The sequence below is a fragment of the Anser brachyrhynchus genome, assembly GCF_964034855.1.
Source record: "Anser brachyrhynchus genome assembly, chromosome: W".
Lineage (NCBI taxonomy): Eukaryota > Metazoa > Chordata > Aves > Anseriformes > Anatidae > Anser > Anser brachyrhynchus.
This window is the reverse complement of record NC_137704.1, coordinates 24867545-24891924: the sequence shown is the minus strand read 5'-3', so window position 1 is coordinate 24891924 and position 24380 is coordinate 24867545. Positions and strand designations below refer to the sequence as shown.

General features: G+C 44.5%; 1 protein-coding gene across 3 annotated transcripts in view; it reads left to right on the top strand.

The window, feature by feature from the left end:
* The window catches only part of LOC308184777 (AN1-type zinc finger protein 5-like), a gene marked incomplete at its 5' end in the record, with an annotated part of 47845 nt that overhangs the window by 15908 nt on the left and 7557 nt on the right, over positions 1–24380 (top strand). For 2 of the 3 annotated variants that reach the window (XM_080572316.1, XM_080572314.1), the window contains 3 exons: positions 1893–2056; positions 2422–2533; positions 2928–3025. In XM_080572316.1, the coding sequence (XP_080428442.1) occupies positions 1893–2056; positions 2422–2533; positions 2928–3025 (374 nt within the window). The remainder of the gene's footprint in view (positions 1–1892; positions 2057–2421; positions 2534–2927; positions 3026–24380) is intronic. The other variant, XM_080572315.1, reaches the window with a different exon arrangement.

Here is a 24380-nt window from a genome sequence, read left to right as displayed (position 1 = left end):
TCTATGAAGAATCTTGTGGTGGTTTTACCCTGCTATGTAGCTGAGCTCTGCCACAACCGTTCTCTCACTCCCCCTCCTCAAAGAAAAAAGGGGAGAAAATACGATGAAAATAGCTCGAGGTTTGAGATGAAGACAGGGAGCTCGCTCACCAATTATCATCACGGGCAAAACAGACTCAGCATAAGGAGATTAATATAATTTATTGCCTATCACTAGCAGACTAGAACAGTGAGAAATTAAAAGGAAATTAAAAACACTTTCCCCCAATCCACCCTCTTCTACATCTACCTCCGGAGCGGCACAGGGGAATGGGGAATGTGGGATGTGTTCAGTCCATAATGATTCGTCTCCACCACTCCTTCATGGTCACTCTCTTCTCTTGCTCCAACGTGGGGTCCCTCCCATGGGATGCCATCCTTCCTGAACTGATCCTACATGGGCTTCCCACAGACAGCAGCTCTTCAAGAACTGCTCCAGTATGGCTCTGTATCGCAGGGTCCATCCTTCAGGAGCAAACTGCTCTAACATGGGTCCCCCATGGGCGTCAGTGTTGAGAGTTCTATCAGAATAAATGTAACCTTGTTTTGTAGTCCTGAAACAACGGTATAAATCATTGAAGTCCTACGACCACCAGCAAGGAAGCAGATTTTAATTACTTTTTCCTCCTGCTTCTGATTTACTTTGATCCCAGAAATCTAGTTTAACTAGACAAATGCTGCCATCCATTACAGTTGTTATACTATTGAGATATGTTTACAACTTGTAGTGTGGCTTTTTTTTTCAAGTTATTAAAAAGTATTTCTTTAAACACTAGAATTAATTACCTTTTGGTATGTTTGAGTTTTTATGAGCATCAACAGTCAAATATCCCTTATTGTGTCCGCTTCTAAATTGGAAGACAGTAATCTAGAGTTTTCACTAAAATATCTCTAAGTGCCATAGGCAGTGCTTCCACTAAATCTAATTTTTTGGAGCACAAGTGCAATATTGTTCTGTGCTCTCAACTTGTAGTAGACTGCTTGATTACCGTGTTCTAGTTTCATTGCCCTTGGGATCCAAGGATTTAGTTGCTATTATCAGTTTTTTCTATAAACCTTGCTTTGCAGAGATTAACTACTAGTGAGGTTGAAGTATTTTTATTCCTAAAGTTTGTAGTTGGTGGCAAAGATGAGGGTTAGCATTGCCTACCTTTGGGAGGTGCAGAAGTCTGTCTATAACATTAAGACAAAAGATTTAAGTGGCTTTTTGGTAATACATAGGCTGTGTAAATTAATGCATTCTAATGGTCTAAAACTGTCTTATTTTTCTTGGAGGAGTAAGATCTGGTCTAAACTTATTTCAGAAATTATTTTTAATGTTTGGCCTGTTGTACCCATGTTGTTGCCAGTTAACATTCACTATTGGGCTTCATGTGCAATTTAAGCAGTTAAAGACCTTGTTTTGGAAAATTCTAAAGGCAGGAATGCAGTTTTAAAATAACTGTTGCCTGTACTTCAGTGACACAAAGTTGATCTTGCTATACAACCCATCTAGCTGCGTGTTTTGTTTTTGTTTTTCTTCCTACCTTGTAAGTGCTCAGAGGTTGATAATAAAGATTTTGTTGTCTGATGAATTCAGTTTGGTCATAACCTGCACATGCAGCTCAGTGTCAAGTATATTGCTTCTTAGTATTACTATGACAAGTTTTTCCTTCTCTTAGAGATTCATAATGATGTTACTTACCAATACAATTGCAATATTGGATGATATATTAGCATCTATATATCCCTCTTTTAAAAATGATGATATCACTTTTGGGGGCAAGGTAAGCAGATGTACTTTAATTTTTATAACTCTGTAATCCATGTTGGTGAAATGCGGTTTCCTAATGCTTTTCTTGGTTTTATTTACAGCATCAAGATGGCTCAGGAGACAAACCAGACCCCAGGGCCCATGCTGTGTAGTACAGGATGCGGATTTTATGGAAATCCTAGGACAAGTGGCATGTGTTCTGTTTGCTACAAAGAATATCTTCAACGTCAGCAGAATAGCGGTATAATCAGCCCAACGGGTAAAGGTTTGAGTCTTTGTTTTTAAAATAGTAGGTAATGAGAGGAATTACAGAATATATTTCAGGAGTTCTGATAGTTGTGTACTAAAACTATGTATTTCAAAAGGAATAATGCTTTAAATCACAATTAAAAAAATTCATTTTTTGCATAATATATTCTGGCCCATTTGGTGTTGAGCCTTTAATTTACAACTTCCACTAAAAGTGTGTTCTTACACAATCCTCATGTTTTGGTCATTAGCAATATAGCCTGTCTTTAAGAAAATGCTGTAGAATGAATGGAAACAGTTTATAAATCTATGCAAAGCTACTTGACTAACTTGTATTCTGGAGTTTGTTTATAATCAACTTCTCAAATCCCTTTTATATAGGTACAGCTAGTGGTTCAAACACTCCTACCTCAGACTCTGCATCTGTACAACGAGCAGATGCAAGCTTAAACAGTTGTGAAGGAGCTGCCAGTAGCACATCTGAAAAATCAAGGTAAGATGAAGGTATTATTTTCAGGTTTGAATGAAATGTGAGCAAATAGCAAGTTAAAGTAACGCTGCAGTAACACTATGCTATTACAATGAGTTTCTGCAGAGGAAAAAGGGATGGGGCAAAAGACAGTGCCTTATGGATATAAATGAGAACTGATTAGTGGTTGGTGTTGGACTGTTGCATTTACAAGAACATTTTTGGTTTATCTGGAGAAATATTTGCCACAGATTTCCTATTTTCTTATAGGGAAACTAAAATAGATTGGAAGATGTGTTTTAGAGATGGTAGAAGTAGAGGTCAGGAACAGGTAGTCTATTGATGGATTTTGACAGTTTGAGCTTTTATTATGAACTCAAAACTAACATAAATTACCCATTTCACCGTACGTAAACAGAAATGTGCCTGTTGCCGCTTTGCCTGTAATGCAGCAAATGACAGAAATGAGCATTTCAAGAGAGGAAAAAGTAACACCGAAAACAGAGACCGAGCCAGGTATGTTTGCACAGTAACACTGGGTACAACTGACTTAACAGAAGCTGACAGTTTATTTACTTTAAAACGCTAACAAAGACTTCTAAAGGTTCTTGGACTAATCAAGTTGTCAATAGATATAACTAAAGCATTGTTCTGTGGGTGTAGAATATTTACCACACATTGATCAGTGAGAGTGTTCAATTTAAGTTTTATTCCTGTACAGGAAAGTTGTAGCTGTACTATTTAAACTTGGAAGTATTTCTTGGTGAGAGGTGGAGAGGGACTACTCCCTTACCTACAACTAGTGAGGGATTTGTTTCATTATATAGCAGTATACTCAAATGGATATCTTAATGTATTTGTTTGACCCTGCTACGCAGCTGAACTCCACCACAACTGTGCTTTCATGCCCCCCCCCCCCCCCCCCCCCCCCCCCCCCGAAAAAGGGGGGAAAATACGACAGAAAGGGCTCACAGGTTGAAATAAGGACAGGGAGGTTACTAGGTCACTCATCATTTACCATCACTGGCAAAACAGACTCAACATAGTCTGAAACAGTTTGAAAACAACTGATGTTCTATAGGAAAAACTGTTAATTATAACCAAAGATTTTTGTTTGTTTTTGGAAATCTGAGTTAAAAAATCCAAAGGTGCTACTCAGCACTATATAGATGCATATCTGTCAATAAAGACTGCTGTTACAGCTGATAGTTACAGGTCAGGATTTTGTACATAGGATTTGACTATTTGAAGTAAGTCATGCTAAGTAAGATTCTGTGACATGAACTAAATTACTACTGCTTTCACTGTATTCTTTTTTGGTTATGTACAGACTAAGAGGAGACTTTTACATGTTTCAGCTTCTTGTAACTGATGTCATCTGAAGGCTTATTGTATGTAACTTATAAATAATTTATACTTCATTACAGTATTTATAAACCAATATTGCCTTGTTATGAATTGCTACCTGGAAAAAGTGATAGGAAAAATAAATACATGAAATGGTAGCAGTGGTCAAGTGAGCCAAATTTTGTCCTATTAAAAATGGGGATTTGTTATTCTGTCAGCTGTAAAGGGCAATCTTCTATTTCTGTTGATTCAATATCTGTTTTTTCTTAATGAGGTAACTAAATGCTTTTTACATTTTTTAGGGATTTCCCCCCCTATTCTAATCAGTAAAAGGAACTCAAGATAATTACATTTCTAAATAATCTTGCAGCTTGAAACTCAGAGTTGAAATCAGTCAAAGCTCTGTTACAAGCTTGAGTAGAGATCACTGGGAAAGCTACAATAGAATTTAAATGTTTGGAAAAAAACTCCCGGAACCAAATTGTCTTCCTTAGCACATACCCGTGAATTCTTGAAGCAATCTTCAGCTGCTCTAAAAGTAGAAGTTCCCTTTTAAGTGTTTGTCAAGTTGGGGGTAGATTTTTTAAAATTGCATAGAATAGTGTCCTTATATGCCCTTATATACTGTTCTTAAATTGTAAAGGTTTTATTGGACATCTAAGATAAACCAAGTGTTAGCTGTATTCACTGGTACATTTATCCCTAAGTGTCTTGCAGTGAAGAGAAGCTGACCTAAACTTTTCCTAAATCCCTATGTGGTGTTGTGGGGTTAAGCCCTGTAGGCAGCTAAGCACCACGCAGCTGCTCACAAACAACTCTGCGGACACCAAGGTCAGCAAAGGAGGAGTGGGAGGAGGTGCTCCAGGTGCTGGAGCAGAGATTCCCCTGCAGCCTCTTGAGAGGACCACAGGGGGGAGCAGATATCCACACCATACCCTGTGGAGGACCCCATGACGGAGCCAGGTGGCTATGACCTGTAGGAAACTGCAGCCCATGGAGAGCCCATGCAGGAGCCACTTGTCTGGCAGGAACTGTGGCCTAGGGGGGACCCATGCTGGAGCAGTCCGTTCCTGAAGGACTGTATCTTGTGGTATGGACCCATGCTGGAGCAGCTCTTGAAGAACTGCAGCCTGTGGGAAGCCCATATTGGAGCAGTTTGGGAAGGACTATATCCCATGGGAGAGACTCCATGCTGGAGCAGGTGTTATAAATGAGTCCCAAATAGGGTTACAATCAAAGTTTACAATTTATTAAATGAATAGAGGCAAGCAAACAGCGCTGGGTGCGCCGGGAGTCTCTGTTCCACCAGGACGCACACCTGTTACGTAAGGCGGCTGGTTTTTATGCTCCCAGGCTAATACATATTCATTACTACTTCTAGAAGAGGCAGGGTTATTATAATTGGTTTCCCGAATCCGAAGTCCTCCCAGGTGCGCCTGCTTATCAGTCTCTGTTAGTCTCTCGGGGGCCGCTCGGACAGGGAGGCTCATATTCTTCCTCCTTATCTAGTGGTCTCTTGGCCGGCTGTCAGAAGTTACTGCACGTCCGTGCAAAGTCAGCAGTTTTTCTCTAAAAAATCCCTTTGTTCTCTTCTCGCCTAAACCCAGGCCTCAATGTTAACCCTTCAAATCCCTTAGTGGCACGAATTGCTGGACCATTCCTTACAATTCCTCCCCTTTTTTTTTAATATCATCAATTCGTGTCTCTTCTTCAACCTTTGTTAGTAACAATTGGATTTCATCAGTCAGTTCTCGGGGTGTCCATTTCTTAAGCATCATTATCGACACATCACCTTTTCTCTCCCGAAGTCATCACAAATTGGGTGCTATTTATTATTCGCAGTACCAACAACGTAAAGCAAGGTATCATACAAGGTATAAACAATAATGTCATTACACCACATAAAAATAAAAACAGCATCCTTTTAACCCATGGTCCACCAGGCAACCACGAAAAGAAATCCCAATCCATACCCTTCCAAGTTTGTACTGGGACGTGGGCTAGCTTTCTAATTTCTTTTGTTATCTGTTTAACCACTTTTCCATTATCATCAATCTGTAGACAACAATTAGAATCGTTCAGTTTTCCACACACTCCCCCTTCTTCTGCTAGTAAATAGTCTAAGACCATTCTATGTTGAAAGATAGCATTCCTCATCTGAGTGGATTGATCAGAAGATCCAAGGCCGTCGCTGTTTGATTGGTTACAACTTCGAGGATAGCTTGCAACCTAATTATTCGGTTCAAATTATAAATAGGTTCTCGGGCTCCTGATACCAACTCATTCGGGTTCCAGGTAGCTGGCCCATAATGCTGTATGATTCTTTCAGGAGGCCATTCATCCTTTCCCCTCTTTTGGGCACTACCCCCGGCTAAGGAAGTATCAATAGATCGTTTCATTCTGTTCAGGTCATCATATAATCTTATTCCTAAATGATTTCCTTGTGTTTGTGACAATAAAAAGAACAAGGGTCTTATGTACCCCACATAGCATATTCCCGACCAGTTTCCGGGTAGCCTCTTGTAAGCATGTTTGCCACACACCCAATAATGTCCCTTTAGGGCCCACGTCCCGTTTGGAAAAGGACCATCCCATCCCTCTTTACCCTTTGGGGCGTGATAATACAGAGTGTCCTTGTTACCGAGTGGTCCTGTTACAATGTCTGCCCCGTTTGTTCTCGTATATGCACACTTCCAAGCTCCCACGTTGGGTTTCCACTTACAGTCACAATTCAGTTCTCCTTGGCGGCCTGTCATATTATAAGCTGACCAGAAATGTTTAAAGAACACTCGCCTCCCATTCTCATCCTGCCATTTCCAACGACAGACCCGCACCACATGCTGTTCCTTAGTGGAGTTATCACGCTGACAGCTCAAGATTTGACCATCAAATTGTCCCCCCGCTTGTGCTCTTGCCACAGTTTTACATCCGGATCCAAAAAATTCTCTGTATGAGCATTTCAGCCAAGTCCCATTTCTCAGCTGAACGTGTGTGGCGTTCCATTTCCCACTACGTGCTGTACAGCTTATAGGACTACATCCAGGATCGGTACAATCATATCCGGGGGACAGAGTCCAATTGCAAATGCTTTTTCCCACCGCCACTGTTCCTGTTCTGTTCAAGCAATATACACCCTGAGCTGACGAGTGCAACTGCCACGGGCCTCCTTCCTCTTTCCAAAATTGCGTCCCATTATGAACTTCGCTCAAATTACTGACCCACCACTTGGGTTCGACCGGGCCTGCTACCCAGGGCCAACTTTCAGTTTCCCCCTGGTCCTCCACAAATCCAGCAGTTACTAAGGTTAAAGGCCTTGGCCACTTCCTCCCCCAAAGTGAAAAAGTTATTCCTCCATTCTTGCCCATGGCCCAATTGCCCCTGTAAAAACAATACCAGGAAGTATAGCATTTCTTATCCTTTTGCACCGTCCAATCTTGAGAGTGTGGGAAGCTCCTTCAATCATGGGGTTGGGCCCGCTTTCAGAGCTTGTGTTACCATTCAGCCCTTCGGGGTGATCCAGCTCCTGGAAAAACTAATCACAATTTTATTATGGGTTCAAAAGGTTCTCATGTTATTTTCTCAGGACAACCTGACCTTAGTGCGGGAGAAGTCCGGTCGAGGCCCTCTCACTCGGCGGTCAATACCCATAGGGGTTGCCTCCCTCGGTAGACCATACACACCACAGTGGAGGGTCCTACCCCGGTCTTGCCTTCTCCCTTTCCTCCCTTCAGCCTTGTTGTCTTTATCCAGTGCCCTTAATTCATGCAGAACCTCATTGCTGGGATATCAGTTCCTCTTTAATCTCAGTTTCAGTTCCCCAGGAGTGGACTCAACCCTCCAGGCTTCGGTAGTTATTGGTCCTTTTATTCTGGATGCGTGGGTCCAACCCCTTTCTGCTGTTCTCACAGCTGTTTCAGTAGTAAGTAAAACAAGGTACGGTCCCTCCCATCGGGGGTTCAATGATTCTTCCAATCATCCCAATTTCTTTTAGCTCCTGTAATCTCCTTCCAATGGTAATTATGTATTTCTGGATACTATGATCCTCAACTACATTGTTCCCTAGGGGCATCCCTTGAGAATAAGGCATACCATATAACATTTCATATGATGATAATCCAGTCTCACTGTGTGGTTTAGTTCTTATGTTTAAAAGTGCCAATGGTAAGCATTTCGTCCAGGGCAGCTGTGTCTCGATCATTAACTTAGCCAATTGTTGTTTTATTGTTTGATTCATCCTTTCTACTTTCCCTGAGCTCTGTGGGTGCCATGGAGTGTGGTATTCCCACTGAATACCTAATGATTGACACAACAGTTTTATTATTTTAGAAGTAAAGTGTGTGCCCTGATCAGAATCAATGTACTGGATTATCCCATACCTTGGTATTAAATGTTCCAATAAAATTTTTACCACCGTCTGTGCCGTAGCTCGTGCTACAGGATAGGCTTCTACCCATTGTGTTAAATGATCTACAATTACCAATAGATATTTCATTCTCCCTACCTTGGGCAATTCAGTGAAATCAACTTGTACTTTCTCGAAAGGCCTATAAGCTGTTTTTCTCCCTCCCATAGCTGCTTGTCGAAACACTTTCTTATTTATTTTCTGACAAGTTAAACAACCTTGTGTAATTTGTTTCGCTATTTCAAAAATTCCAATGCAACCAAATTGTTTAAGGAAATGATCGCTTCATGCCTTCATACCCCAATGTGTTTGTGCATGTAAACGTTCCAGTATTTGCCTCGCATAGGCTTTTGGCAATATCTCTCGCCCGTCAGGCAGTGTCCGTTCTCCTTGTTCTAACTCAGCCCCTATTTTCTCCAATTTTGCTTGTTCCTCAGGGGTAAATTTCTTTTCTCCTCTTTCTCGCCTTTCTTCCTCTCGTATCGCATTGATTTCAACAACCTGAGTCCTCAGGGCTGCTTCCTGGGCCTCCTTATCTGCTAGATTATTTCCTCTGATTCGATAATCCAATCCCTTTTGGTGTCCTCTTACATGTACCACTGCTATCTCCTTTGGTTCTCTTAATGCCCTTAAAATTTTTATTATTAACTCTTGATGTATAAGATTCCTCCCTTGAGTATTAATTAGACCTCTTTCTTCCCAAATTTTTCCAAAAGTGTGGACCACCCCATATGCATATTTAGAGTCTGTATATATCGTCCCACTTTTCCCTTTTAATAGTTCCAGGGCCCTACATAGGGCATACAGCTCACAAGCCTGAGCTGACCATGATGGGCTCAAAGGTCCGGATTCCACAGGTTCTAAGTTCTTATTGATTATTGCATATCCTGATTTCCTCCTCCCTTCCACTACTCGGGAGGAGCCATCTACAAACAGTGCCTCTCCTTTCTCCAACTCAGCATCCTTTAAATCCGGCCTCACTGTTGTCTGGGTCTCAATTACCTCTAAACAGTTATGTTGTACTCCCTCCTGTGGTTCTCCGAACAAAAATTGTGCTGGGCTCTGAGCAGAGGTTACCCTCAGTTCTAAGTCAGGTGAGTCAATTAGTATTGCTTCATACTTTAGGATCCGACTATCCGTTAACCATTTTTCTGCTTTTTGCTGTAAGACACTTCTAACATTGTGTGGAGTATACACCTTTAAAGGAGCACTAAAGGTAATCTTCCTAACTTCTTCTATTAGTAATGCTGTAGCGACCAGAGCTTGAAGACAAGCAGGCCACCCTCTACTTACTGGATCAAGCAACCTAGAGCAATACCCTACGGGTTTCTTAATCCCTGCCCAATCTTGAGTGAGAACTCCATATGCTGTTTGGTTCGATGTATTTACAAAGAGAGAGGTTTTTCCAGGTCTGGAAGGCTCAATACAGGTGCCTGTATTAAAGCCCTTTTTATTTCCTCAAATTTCTCATCATCCTCTGTGAACCACTTAAGCTGGTTATTAAATTTCTCATATAAGAATTTGACCTTTTCACTGTAGCCTTCAAGCCACGGTCTACAATATCCTAATAATCCCAATACTTGCCGAATTTCCTTTTTAGTTTGTGGGGGTCTTAAAGATAGAATCCCTAATACCCTGTCAGGATCTAATTTCTTTTTCCCCTTACTCAGCCAGTGCCCCAAGTATTTTACTTCCTGTTCCACAAACTGTAATTTCGATCGAGACACCTTTAATCTCCTTTCCCCTAAAAAGTTTAGCAATTTAATAGTAGCTTCTTGGGTTCCCTCTTCAGTTTCTCCTGCTATTAATAGATCATCCACATATTGCAATAATTTGACCCCCCTAGGTAACGTGAAATCTTGTAAAATTTTTTCTAAAGTTTGTCCAAATAGATTTGGTGACTCTGTAAACCCCTGTGGTAGCACAGTCCATCTTAATTGTTGTTTTTGTCCTGTTTCGGGGTCCTCCCACTCGAAGGCAAAATAATCTCTGGATCTCTCATCCAGAGGGCAGGCCCAAAATGCATCTTTCAGATCTATTACACTATACCAGGTATGTTTGGGAGATATGCGACTCAATAAAGTATAAGGATTTGCCACCACAGGGAATTTAGTGAGTGTTCGCTGATTTACAGCTCTCAGGTCTTGCACCATCCTGTATGACCCATCCGATTTTTTTACGGGGAGGATGGGTGTATTATGAGGCGACATGCACGGTTCTAAAGTTCCTTTTTCCAGAAGCCTGTCAACCACAGGTTTTAACCCCTTTCGACCCTCCATTGGTATAGGGTATTGTTTGACTCGGATTGGACGATGGGGATCCATTATTTGAATATTTATGGGGTCCATTTCTATCCTTCCAGTCTCCCCCTCCTTATACCATACTAAAGGGTTAATGACTTCTTCATCTTTTTGTGTCAAAGTGTATAATTTAATCTGCAATTCGTCCCCTTGACTCTGAATGCTCAAATTCAATCTTAAAATCAAATCTCTCCCCAGTAAATTGTACTCCGCTTCAGGGAGCAAAAGAAAATCATTAACATAAGTTTTCTTCCCAGTTTCTACTTTTACATTTTTCAAGACAGGCACTCTAAAAGGCTCTCCTTTTGCCCCTATCACTGACATATAATTGTTCCCTTCCTCTACTCCTTTTGGAAGTTTTTGAATAGTAGATTTTTCAGCTCCTGTGTCCACTAAAAACAAAACTTCCTCTTTATGGGGACCAATTAGTAGTTTTATCAAGGGCTCCGTTGATGTTGACGTCCCCAGAAGATATAGCCCCTGACACCCCTATTCTTCTTTGAATGTTTTCTCATCTTGTTCCCGCTTACGACAGTTCCTCTGAATGTGTCCCTTCTTGTTGCAATAGTAACGAGCGGGAATGGTGTATTTCTCTCGACAAGACTGCCCCCTAGGGGCTTTCTCTATTCCCTTCTCCCTCCTTTCTCCGGACAGAGTCTTATTTCTCTGACTTTCTCTTACTGCTGCTACAAAAATCTTAGCTTTTGCTTTTTGTTTTTCCTCATCTCTCCTAACATATACTTTCTGTGCTTCCCTAAGTAACTCTTCTAATCCCCTCTCTTGCCAATCTTCCAGCTTCTCTAATTTCCTCCTTATGTCCCCCCAGGATTTAGCTACAAATTGCGTTCTAAGGAGTGCAGTTCCAGCCACCGTATTCGGGTCAATTCCAGAATACATTTGTAAACTTCTCCTTAATCTCTCCAGCCATTCTGTTGGAGATTCGTCTTTCCCTTGTTGCTCATGAAATGCTTTATTAATGTTTTGCCCTCGGGGAACAGCTTCCCTTATTCCCTGTATGATTAATGTTCTCAAATCCCTCATATTCTGCCTTCCTTGGGGTTGTTGATGATCCCAGTGGGGATCCACATTTGGCCATTTTTGGTCTCCTGGGGGTCCTGCCTGATTCTGTCTCTCCCACATTCTCATTCCAGCTTGCCTAATCATTCCTTTTTCCTCGACAGTAAATAAGATCCCTAAAATGGACTGTATTTCTTCCCAGGTATAAGTATTGGGACCTAGGAATTGGTCCAGTCTTTCAGCTACTCCAAGGGGGTCATCTAATAAGGCCCCCATTTCTTTCTTGAAATTCCTTACATCTGTGGTATTTAAGGGGACTGCCACAAACCCAATGCCTCCCTGATTGCCTCCCAGGGGTACCTCTCTTAAGGGATATAGAGAAGCTCCCTCAGATGTGGCAGTCCTACTTCTCGTACATGCAGCCGGGGGTCGGTCTGATTCCGGTGCTGTCGGCGGTGGAGATACTACAGCTGCCGGAGGTGGGGCCACTGCCAGAGGTGGATTGTTAGAATATAGAGGTGGTAAATTATCTAATGGCTCCCATTTATCCTCTTTTTCTTTTTCCCGTTTTTCTTCTCCTTCTTCAAACTCCTCCTCTGTTTTTAGTGTAAATACTGAGGCCGGAAAAGGACGTGAAGTCCTGATCCATAATCCTGCATAATCACTTTCCTCCTGGCTAAAAGATTCCTTTGAATTAACATGTAGATTTAAGGCCTGGCAAACCCAGTCTTCAAAGGATCCGAAAACGGGCCAAAAGACATGTGGTCTTAAAGGCTCCTTTGGCCATTCTATCATACAATACTGGACCATTTTTAATTTACTTTTTTCCTTTTCTGGGGCCCCTATCGTTCCAATTTCTAATCATTATCCCTAATGGACTTTCTGGTGGTATGTCTGGTAATTTGCTCCCTGTTCTCTGGTCCCGGGTCTTCAATTTTGTCTGACCCGTCTAGGAATTTTACTGTGGCAATTCCTACAGCCCTTGGTTGCCTTAGTGAGAGTGTCTTGCAGGGGGTTTAGGACCTATCACCCACCCACGAATCCTATAGGAATCGCTTCGGTCCTTCACCGGCCAAGTCCCTCGCGGGAGATTGGAACCGCGGTTAGAAGACCTCCACAATCGCTTCGGAACTACGTTCCGTCTCAGTCACACTCTCACACACACAGGCAACCGAATCCCACCCAACCGAACGGTATACGCCTTAAATACTTACGACTCCGTCGTCTTCGTTCGGATCTTCGCGCGCAGAATTACGGGCAAAATATAGTGCTGCAGCCGGCAAAGGGAGCTCATAAAAATCTAAATCTTTGCTTGCCCTTATTCAGGTTCAAGATGGTGTTAGCCCCGACCCGACTCGAACAGGAGCCACCAAATGGTGGGGGCACCCCTCCTAGATCAAGTCAGAATTCAGGAACCAAGACCATCCCGGACGAGCCCCCAATTGTTATAAATGACTGAGTCCCAAATAGGATTACAATCAAAGTTTACAATTTATTAAATGAATAGAGGCAAGCAAACAGCGCTGGGTGTGCCGGGAGTCTCTGCTCCACCAGGACGCACACCTGTTACGTAAGACGGCTGGTTTTTATGCTCCCAGGCTAATACATATTCATTACTACTTCTAGAAGAGGCAGGGTTATTATAATTGGTTTCCCGAATCCGAAGTCCTCCCAGGTGCGCCTGCTTATCAGTCTCTGTTAGTTTCTCGGGGGCCGCTCGGACAGGGAGGCTCATATTCTTCTTCCTTATCTAGTGGTCTCTTGGCCGGCTGTCAGAAGTTACTGCACGTCCGTGCAGAGTCAGCAGTTTTTCTCTAAAAAATCCCTTTGTTCTCTTCTCGCCTAAACCCAGGCCTCAATGTTAACCCTTCAAATCCCTTAGTGGCACGAATTGCTGGACTATTCCTTACACAGGGGAAGAGTGTGAGGAGGAAGGAACAGCAGAGATGATGAGGCATTGTGAACTAACTGCAAATACCCTCCCCCCCATTCCTCATTCCCTATCCTCCCTGTTCTGCTTGGAGTTGGGGGGAAGGAGGTAGGTACTTCATGAGTAAAGGAATGAAACTGAGCCTAGGAAGAAGGGCGGGGAGGTGTTTTTAGTTTTGTTTCTCACTATCCTACTCTATTTTTAATTGGCAATAAATTAACTTTCCCTAAGTCAAGTCTGTTTTGACTTTTGACTGTGCCAGTAATTGGTAAGCAGTCTCCGTATCTATTCACCATGGTCTTCTCCACAGGCTGCAGGAGGATATCAGCACCAGTACCTGGAACATCTCCTCTCCCTATTTCACTGACCTTGGTGTCTGCAGAGTTGTTTCCTCTCACATTTTTTTCCTAACTCCTTGTTGTGGTTTAACCCAGCTGGCAGCTAAACACCACACAGCCGTTCGCTCACCCTCCCCCCTCCCTCTCTGGGATGGGGGAGAGAAATGGGAAAGTGAAGCCGGTGAGTTGAGATAAAGACAGTTTATTAAGACAGGAATATAATAATAACAATAATAATAATAATAATGATAATAGTATTAATAATAATAATGTGTAAGAAAACAAGTGATGCACAATGCAATTGCTCACCACCCGCTGACCGATGCCCAGCCTATCCCCGAGCAGCCGGCCCCCCACCCCGGCCAGCCACCCCTATATATTGTTTAGCATGACGTCAGATGGTATGGAATACCCCTTTGGCCAGTTTGGGTCAGCTGTCCTGGGTCTGTCCCCTCCCAGCTCCTGCTGCACCCCCAGCCTGCTCGCTGGCAGGACAGAGCGAGAAGCTGAAAAGTCCTTGGCCTGGTGTAAACACTGCTCTGCAACAATTAAAACATCAGCATGTTATCAGCGCTCTTCTCATCCTAATCCCAAACACAGCACCCTACCAGCTACTAGGAGGAAAATTAACTCTGTCCTAACTGAAACCAGGACAGATATCCACCCCTTATTCCATACCATTTATGTCATGCTCAGGTTACACTCTTTCCAATACATTCTAATTAATCACCATTTTCATCTATGGTATATAGCAATCATGGTAGTGATGACATACATTATTATATAATAATTAACATACTACAATTCAACTCATGGGCTATTCTCACCCAGTATCAAATCCCCTTGAGGTACACACCGGACCTCCCCATTCTTTTGCATTACCCACCAAGTGCATCCAGGTCCCTGAGCAAAAGCAATCCCACGAATGGGTTTGCCTTTTCCTGAGGCAGGAGTAGCCCAGACTGTTTTACCCAGCATGTTTCTTACGTGCACTACAGGAACTTTATCCCCTTCTACAGTGCGTAACAGGTTTGATTGGGCAGGTCCAGCTCGGTTGGCAGATCCCCTGGTATTGACTAACCAGGTGGCCTTTGCCAAATGCATATCCCAATTTTTGAATGTCCCAGCACCCATTGCTTTCAGTGTAGTCTTCAACAGTCCATTGTATCGTTCAACTTTCCCGGAGGCTGGTGCATGATAGGGGATGTGATACACCCACTCAATACCGTGTTCTTTGGCCCAAGCATCTATAAGGTTGTTTCAGAAATGAGTCCCATTGTCTGACTCAATTCTCTCTGGGGTGCCATGTCGCCATAGGACTTGCTTTTCAAGGCCCAGGATAGTGTTCCGGGCGGTGGCATGGGGCACAGGATATGTTTCCAGCCATCCGGTGGTTGCTTCCACCATTGTAAGTACGTGGCGCTTGCCGTTGCGGGTTTGAGGGAGTGTGATGTAATCAATCTGCCAGGCCTCTCCATATTTATATTTCAGCCATCGTCCTCCATACCAAAGAGGCTTTGACCGTTTGGCTTGCTTGATTGCAGCACATGTTTCACAGTCATGAATAACCTGTGCTATAGTGTCCATGGTCAGGTCCACCCCTCGATCACGAGCCCATCTGTAGGTTGCATCTCTACCTTGATGGCCTGAGGTGTCATGGGCCCATCGGGCTATAAATAATTCACCTTTATGTTGCCAGTCCAGGTCCACCTGAACCACTTCAATCTTAGCAGCCTGATCCACCTGCTGGTTGTTTTGATGTTCTTCAGTAGCCCGATTCTTGGGCACATGAGCATCTACATGGCGTACCTTTACAACCAGGTTCTCTACCCGGGCAGCAATATCTTGCCACAATGCAGCAGCCCAGATGGGTTTGCCCCTGCGCTGCCAGTTGTTCTGCTTCCATTGCTGTAACCACCCCCACAGGGCATTTGCTACCATCCATGAATCAGTATAGAGATAGAGAACTGGCCACTTTTCTCGTTCAGCAATATCTAAAGCCAGCTGGATGGCTTTCACTTCTGCAAACTGACTCCATTCACCTTCTCCCTCAGCAGCTTCTGCAACACGTCGTGTAGGACTCCATACAGCAGCTTTCCATCTATGATTAGCGATAGCGATATCAGTTGTGGCATACCACTTGGCTGCCTTTGATTCCAGTTCATACTGGAGTTCTAGCATGTCCGGCACTGCAGCACTCAGCGGTGGCGTGACTTCATTCAGGCCACGATAGTCCACTGTTAGTCTCCACTCACCATTAGACTTTCGCACTGGCCATATGGGACTATTAAAAGGTGAATGAGTCTTGCTGATCACTCCTTGGCTCTCCAGTTGACGAATTAGCTTATGGATGGGACTCAGGGAGTCTCGGTTGGTGCGATATTGCCGCCGGTGCACAGATGTGGTAGCGATCGGCACTTGCTGTTCTTCAACCCTCAGCAACCCCACAACAGAAGGGTCCTCTGAGAGACCAGGCAAGGTAGACAACTGTTTAACGTCCTCTGTCTCTAAGGCAGCTATGCCAAAAGCCCAGCGGAACCCTTTTGGGTCCTTGAAATATCCTCTTCTAAGATAGTCTATGCCAAGGATGCACGGAGCATCCGGGCCAGTCACAATACGGTGCTTTTGCCACTCAATTCCAGTTATACTCACGTCAGCCTCCAATACAGTTAACTGCTGGGATCCCCCCGTCACACCATAAATACAGATGGGCTCTGGCCCTTTATAGCTTGATGGCATTAGAGTACATTGTGCACCGGTGTCTACCAAAGCCTTATACTTCTGTGCGTCTGACGTGCCAGGCCATCGAATCCACACAGTCCAATAAACTCGATTGTCCCTTTCCTCCCCCTGGCTGGAGGCAGGGCCCCTCTAGTCCTGGTCAGAATCTTCGTTTCTGTATTTAAAGGACTGCCTGCTGGAAGTTGGAGCAGCAAACTTTTCAGAGAACCCCTTTTTCACGATTGTTTTCTTTTGCAACTCACATACCCATGCCTCTAGGGTCGCAGTAGATTTTCCATCCCATTTTCTCATGTCCTCTCCATGGTCACGTAGGTAAAACCACAGGGTGGCACGGGGTGTGTACCCACTATATCGTCTTCCTTGCACGGATGAACGCTTACCCCTGATAGCTGAGACACTGGTTTGTACAGGTGGGGAGGAAAATAATCTCTCTTCAAGTTGGTGGAACTCTTCAGAGAGTTTCTCCACAGCCGAGACGCAGGCCTGTAGGGAAGAGGAGAGACTTTCTTCGTACTGCCGGAGTTGTTTAGCCACTTCATTCACTGTGGGTTCCTCATCCTCTTTCCAGGCCATTACTGCCAATGAGCTGGCATATGATGATGGTGCACTCCGTACAAACTTCCGCCACGTGGGTCGTGTACACTGGACTTCATCTGGATCTGCGGATGTTTGTGCGTTGTCTAGGTCCTTATAAATTACTTCCCGTACGGCTATTTCCCTCAGGTACTGGATTCCCTTCTCCATAGTGGTCCACTTGCCTGGTAGACATACAAGTTCTTCCTTGAAGGGATACCTTTCCTGCACAGCTGACAGGAGACGCCTCCAGAGGCTGCGAGATCGTGCTCCATCTCCAATTGCTTTGTCAATGCCTGCGTCCCTAGCAAGGGATCCCAGCCGCCTGGCTTCCTTGCCCTCTAATTCCACACAATCGGCCCCGGTGTCCCAGCACCGGAGCAGCCAGATGACAAGCTGCTCACCTAGACAGCGACCAAAATCTTTTCGCACATCTCGTAGCTCACGCTGGTATAGAGTCCGGGTAGTTACTGTTGATTTTTCGACATCCCCATCCTCATCTTCATCCTCCTGCACCTGTGATGGCCCAGCCTCGTCTTCACTATGCCCAGACTTAGCAGAAGACTGTCTGCGTTCTAAACGACCTGAGCCTCTATACCATTTTTTCACCTTGTCTACAGGGGCAACTTGCACTGCTACAGCTCGTTTCTCTGACCCAGCCACAGGGTCTGCCACAGGGGTTGGAATACCCTCTGCGGGGTCAACTTGCACTGCTACAGCTCGTTTCTCTGACCCAGACACAGGAGTGGGAGCAGCTGCAGGAGCTGGAGCTGGAGCGGCTGCAGGAGCTGGAGCGGCTGCAGGAGCGGGAGCTAGGCTGATAGTAGCATCAATTGCAGCTCGATAGGCACAAGCCAGACCCCAGCACGCTACAGTGATTTGTGTCACTTTGGAACTGCCAGAGTCATGACACCTTTTTTTCAAGCATTCTGCCAGCTTTTTAGGATTTTGCAGTTGTTCAGGGGTGAATGTCCAAAACACTGGAGGTGACCACTGCTCTAGAAACCTGCCCATATCCTCCCACACTCCCTGCCACTCGCAACTATCCCGCCTCAAGACAGATCTCCGGATGAGATTCCTAAGTAGTTGTTTAACCCTCAACAAAACCTGAAGCGCATTCAGGAGGCATAACAACAAGAGCAGGCTGGTCTGAGTATCCCAAGGATATTCAGCATCTTGGAGAACTATCGTAACTAGCTCGGGGGATAAGAGGGTGGTGGTGAAGGAGAAGGGGAGAGTGAACAGGTAGGAAAAAATATCTTCCCCTGTCCCCTCCACAGATTGGTTCCCTAACGAAAACAGGCAATAGGTGTAATTGCTAATAGTTTCCGAGATATGGTTTCCAAAGTACAGAGTCGACGACAGTGCTGAGTACAAATACCAGGTTAGAGTCCTGACCAGAAATTTCATCATTTCATAAGCCATTGTTACACCGCACAGTACCATAACAATCTTAAACCAGGGCCCGGAAAGGATAAACAGTGCAACAGGGAGCACATACAGTAAGTAGTGTGCTATAAAACTCAATTTGGAAAACAGGCACAGCAGACTGGAGATTAAGGCAATCAACATTGTGACTGGCAACTATTAAGCAGGTCCAATACTTATACCAATTTTAGTTTAACACACTCTGGTCAGAGCTGTCATTTTCTCAACCCTTCGTGCCCCACGTTGGGCGCCAAAAGGACTGTTGTGGTTTAACCCGGCTGGCAGCTAAACACCACACAGCCGTTCGCTCACCCTCCCCCCTCCCTCTCTGGGATGGGGGAGAGAAACGGGAAAGTGAAGCCGGTGAGTTGAGATAAAGACAGTTTATTAAGACAGGAAAATAATAATAATAATAATAGTACTACTACTACTAATGTGTACAAAACAAGTGATGCACAATGCAATTGCTCACCACCCGCTGACCGATGCCCAGCCTATCCCCGAGCAGCCGGCCCCCCACCCCGGCCAGCCACCCCTATATATTGTTCAGCATGACGTCAGATGGTATGGAATACCCCTTTGGCCAGTTTGGGTCAGCTGTCCTGGGTCTGTCCCCTCCCAGCTCCTGCTGCACCCCTAGCCTGCTCGCTGGCAGGACAGAGCGAGAAGCCGAAAAGTCCTTGGCCTGGTGTAAACACTGCTCTGCAACAATTAAAACATCAGCATGTTATCAGCGCTCTTCTCATCCTAATCCAAAACATAGCACCCTACCAGCTACTAGGAGGAAAATTAACTCTGTCCTAACTGAAACCAGGACACTCCTCTGTCCCACAGCTGGTGTATGGTGTTGTTGGTTTTTTGTTTTTTTTTTTTAACCCTTTCTTAAGTATCTTATCACAGAGGTGCCAACAGCTTCACTGATAGACAAAAGAAGCTGAGCCAATCTCAATCTCAATGGGAAAATATCTACAGTAGGCATACTCTTCTGCAGCAGTTGTATTGGTTTATATAAAGAAAACTACTGTCAATTCTCTAGTTATTACAGCAGTCATTACTTTAAAGTAGAAGTCTCACAGAGTCACTGTGGCTTTAATGCTTTGGGGTCAGAGTAGCATTGTTGTTGCTGTTTGTAGGATTTTTCTGTGTATAGGTTGAGCAACTGTAGTGCTGTGGCTTGCTACCAATCATCACTGACCTTACTGTTCCCATGTGCCTTTCTTAAAGATGCATCTATTTTTCACACAAACTGAAGTAAATATTCCAAAATTTACAGTGCAACACCTGTACTTGTGCTTTGTTCAGGCACTTATCTACTACTGGAATTATGTTGGTCTTTAGCAGAATTGTAATGGATCGCTCTTGTGCCTGTTTTGTTGCTTCTCTTGGTACCATATCTTATAATGCCTGCGGATAACTTATTTTTGTCTGTCCTGGATTCTGTTAGCATAGAGTTAATATTCTTCCTAGTAGCTGGTATGGATGGTGTTTGGGATTTAGGATGAGAGTAATGCTGATAACACCCCAAATGGGTCCCCCCGGGCAGCAGCTCCTGCCAGATCACATTCTCTTGCGTGGGCTCCTCTCCATGGGCTATAGGTCCGGCCCAGAGTCTGCTCCAGCAGGGGCACTCCATGTGCCACAGCCTCCTTCAGGCCAGATTCACCTGCTGCACGGTGGGCTCCTCCATGGGCTGCAGCATGGAAATGGGCTCTGCCATGGTACACTATGGGCTGCAGGAGGACAGCCTGCTCCACCATGGTCCTCTCCATGGGCTGCATGGGAACTTCTGCTCCGGCACCTGGAGCACCTCCTCCCCCTCCTTCTTCACTGACCTTGGTGTCTGCAGGGCTGTTTCTCACTTTTCTCTCCCAGCTGCTGTTGCGCAGCACTCTTTCCCCTTTCATAAATCTGCTCTCAAAGAGGTGCAACCAACAAATCTTATTATATACTCCTTATTAGCTCATCTCTGGCCAGCGGTGTGTCCCTTTTGGAGCCAGCTGGAACTGGCCCTTATCTAACATGGCGCAGTTTCTGGACTCTTCTTACAGAGGCCACCCCTGCAGCCCCCCTGCTACTAAGCCCTTGCCACATAAACCCAATACAGAGGGCCAGCAAATGGCTTTGTAGTGTTTAGCTGTCTGCAAGGCTAAATCACAACATTGTCTTAAATTGTTAATAAATTATGAAGTCATGACTATTTTTTTCCTGAGTCTTTCAACCTTGAACCTTGTAGTAGAAGAACTGGTCTAGTTTAAATAAATAAAACTCATCTGGTAATCTTCTGAACCAGTGCTTGGGAAGAGAAATAGCCAAGGTGATAACCAAGGAACTTTTAGTTGCATGTTTCTGTGTGCCATCTGCTGCTTTTCCTTTTTGGAATTTATTATAGTTTTGAGTGAGTGATACTGTTCAGGAGCTCTTTTGGGAAATGGGCCTTTGCACTTCCTTAGGATTGTTCTCATTGCTTTTTAATTCTGATGTTGCTGGTTATGGCAGTGAAAGCTTCTCAGTTAGTTGATACCAAGGAGGAAGTATGTTTGTAGTAGGTAGTAATGCTTTCCCTCTAGATGGATTTGCTTTTAATGTCTTTGTTTTGTGGCATAAAATTATATACTAGACTATTTGCTTTGGTGGTTCTGGGAAACTCCTTTTTCCACTTCCATTTCTTTGTGTGCATGTCCAACAGTGAAGGTTGTTCCATTTCTAGTTTTAATTTTCCTCTTAGTGCCATGTTTCAAGTGACTTAAATTATTCAGTTCAAGGAAGGCTCCTTTTATCGCATTTTCTTTTGCATCTGATGGAAACAGCAAATGTGTTCCCACGGGTTCATATTGTGATTTGGTTCTGATACAGATGCAGCTTCTCCCAGGCAGCTATATAATAATCTACAAAGTGTGCTAATATTTCTGTTTCCTCTGTTTTCAGTCTGCCATGGCTTATGATTAGCACTTCATTTTTAAATAATTTGGCAATATAACAAATCTAAAAGGAACTTGACTATGCTTTTTTGTTTGGAAGATTTTTTTTTGTTTTATGTCATAGTGTCCTGGTTTCAGTTGGAATAGAATGTCTTCCTCCTAGTAGGTGGTATGGTGCTGTGTTTTTGGATTTAGGATGAGGTTAATGCTGATAACACACTGATGGTTTAATTGTTGCAGAGCAGTGCTTACACTAAGTCAAGTACTCTTCTGCTGCTTATGCTGCCCTGCCAGTGAGGAGGTGGGGGAGAATCACCTCCCTCGACCTGCTGGCCGTGCTTCTTTTGATGCAGCCCAGGATATGGCTGGTTTTCTGGGCTTCAAGCGCACATTGCTGGTTCATGTTGAGCTTCTAATCAACAAAGATTTCCAGGTCCTTTTCATTAGGGCTGCTCTCAATTCGTTCTCCATCCAGCCTGTATTTGTGCTTGGGATTGCCCTGGCCCAGATGCAGCACCTTGCACTGGGCCTTGTTGAACCTCATGAGGTTTTGCACAGGCCCACCTCTCAAGCTTGTTAAGATCCCTCTGGATGGCATCCCTTCCCTCCAGTGTGTCAACTGCACCACACAGCTTGGTGTCATTGGCAAACTTGCTGAGGGTGTACTCAGTCTCACTGTCCATGTCACTGACAAAGATGTTAAACAGTACCTGATCCCAATATGAGGTGGCTGGCCAGGGTGGGGGGGACTGCTGCTTGGGGACAGGCTAGGTATCAGTCAGCGGGTGATGAGCAATTGCATTGTGCATCACTTGCTTCCTACGTTCTTTTATCATTATTATTATCGTAATTATATTTCCATTCATTTTCTGTCCTATTAAGCTGACTTTATCTCAACCCAAGAGCTTTTACCTTCCCCCCCCCCCCCCCTTTTCTCTCAGTGTGGCTGTGTCTGTTCTCAGAATTGTGTTGTATGGCACATTACTTACTGTATGTGTTCCCTGACGTGCTATTTATCATTTTGGGGGGCTGGTTTAAGGTTATTAGTTTGCTATACTGTGTAACACCAGAAGTAGGATTATCATGGCAACAGGATGACAAAGAAGATGATATCATAAAAGCAGCAGTAACCACCTGATCCCTATCCCAGGGTGAGCTATGAGATATGTGAAAAGATTTCAGCCGTCGTCCAGGCGAGCATGTTGTCACCTTACTGCTCTGACGCTGAGATAACGGGGCCAATAGTCTGGAATTAGAGGGCAGAGAAGTCAAGCAGCTGGGATCCCTCTCTAGGGAAGGGCATTGACAAAGCAATTGGAAAAGGAGCACAAGCCCTCACCCTCTAGAGGTGAATCTTGATAGGTGTGAAGGAAAGGTATTCCTTCAAGGATGATGATATATGTCACCCAGGCAAATGGACCACCATGGAGAGAGGTAATCATAGAATGGCTTGGATTGGAAAGGGCCTCAAAGATCATCTAGTTCCAACCCACCCCCCCGGCCATAGGCAGGGATGCTACTCACTATATCAGGTTGCTCAGGGCCTCATCTAACCTGGTCTTGAACACCTCCAGGGATGGGGCGTCCACAACCGGTGGTTTTATCTACGTGATCATGGGGAGGACATGAGGAAGTGGGATGGCGAACCTACTTCAACCCTAGCAACTTGGGTACGTGAACTTCAAGCAGCCGATACGGGGTTTCCTAAAAAAAAATTTACTGTTCCAGTTTCTGTTGGGCAGTCCCCCAGAGGGAGTAGAAGGGCTGATGTTCTTCCTGACCCTGACGAAGGGACCTCTGCTTTTGTATTTGCAAGATTTAAGTGATACTCCAACCAGGTCTAGAGGGGGCCCTGCCTCTGGCCAGGCATAGGAAAGGGACAACTGGATTTACTGGACTGTGTGGTTCCAGTGGCCTGGCACATTGGACCTGCAGGAGTACAAGGATCTAGTGAACACCGGTGCACAGTGTACACTAATGCCATCAAGCCATAAAGGGGGCAGAACCCATCTGTATTTCTGGACTGACAGGGGGATCCCAACAGCTGTCTGTACTGGAGGGTGAAGTGAGCCTAACTGGGAACGAGTGGCAAAAGCATCCCATTGTGACTGGCCCAGAGGCTCCGTGCATCCTTGGCATAGACTACCTCAGGAGAGGGTACTTCAAGGATCCAAAAGGGTACCGGTGGGCTTTTGGCATAGCTGCTTTGAGCACAGAGAAGATGAAGCAGCTTTCTACCCTGTCCGGCCTCTCAGAAGACCCTTTGACCTGGTTTCAGCTGGGATAGAGTTAATTTTCCTCCTAGTAGCTAGTATGGTGCTTTGTTTTGGGTTTAGGATGAGAATAATGCTGATAACACACTGATGGTTTAGTTGTTGCAGAGCAGTGCTTACACTAAGTCAAGGCCTCTCTTTCTCATACCGCACTGCCAGCAAGGAGGCTGGTGTGCACAAGAAGCTGGGAGAGGACAGAACCAGGACAGTTGACCCAAACTGGCCAAAGGGAGACCATATGACATCATGCTCAAGAATAAAACTGGGGAGAGTTGGCCCAGGGGGCTGTTGTTGCTCAGGAGCTCACTGGGCTTTGGTCCGTTGGTGGTGAGGAGTTGCATTGTTTATCACTTGTTTTTATTATTATTATTTTCTTTCTTTCTTTCTTATTAAAGTGTCCTTGTATCAACTGATGTGTTTTTGCACGTTTACTTTTGTCAATTCCCTTCCCTGGGGGGGGGAATGAGCAAACAGCTGTGTTATGCTTAGCTGCCTGGTGGGTTAAACTACAACAATATACCAAGACCTCTTTTGACCTTTTACACTATGAACATGTATATGGTGTTAAGGATGTCAGGAAATTATTTCAGACAAAAATCCTTT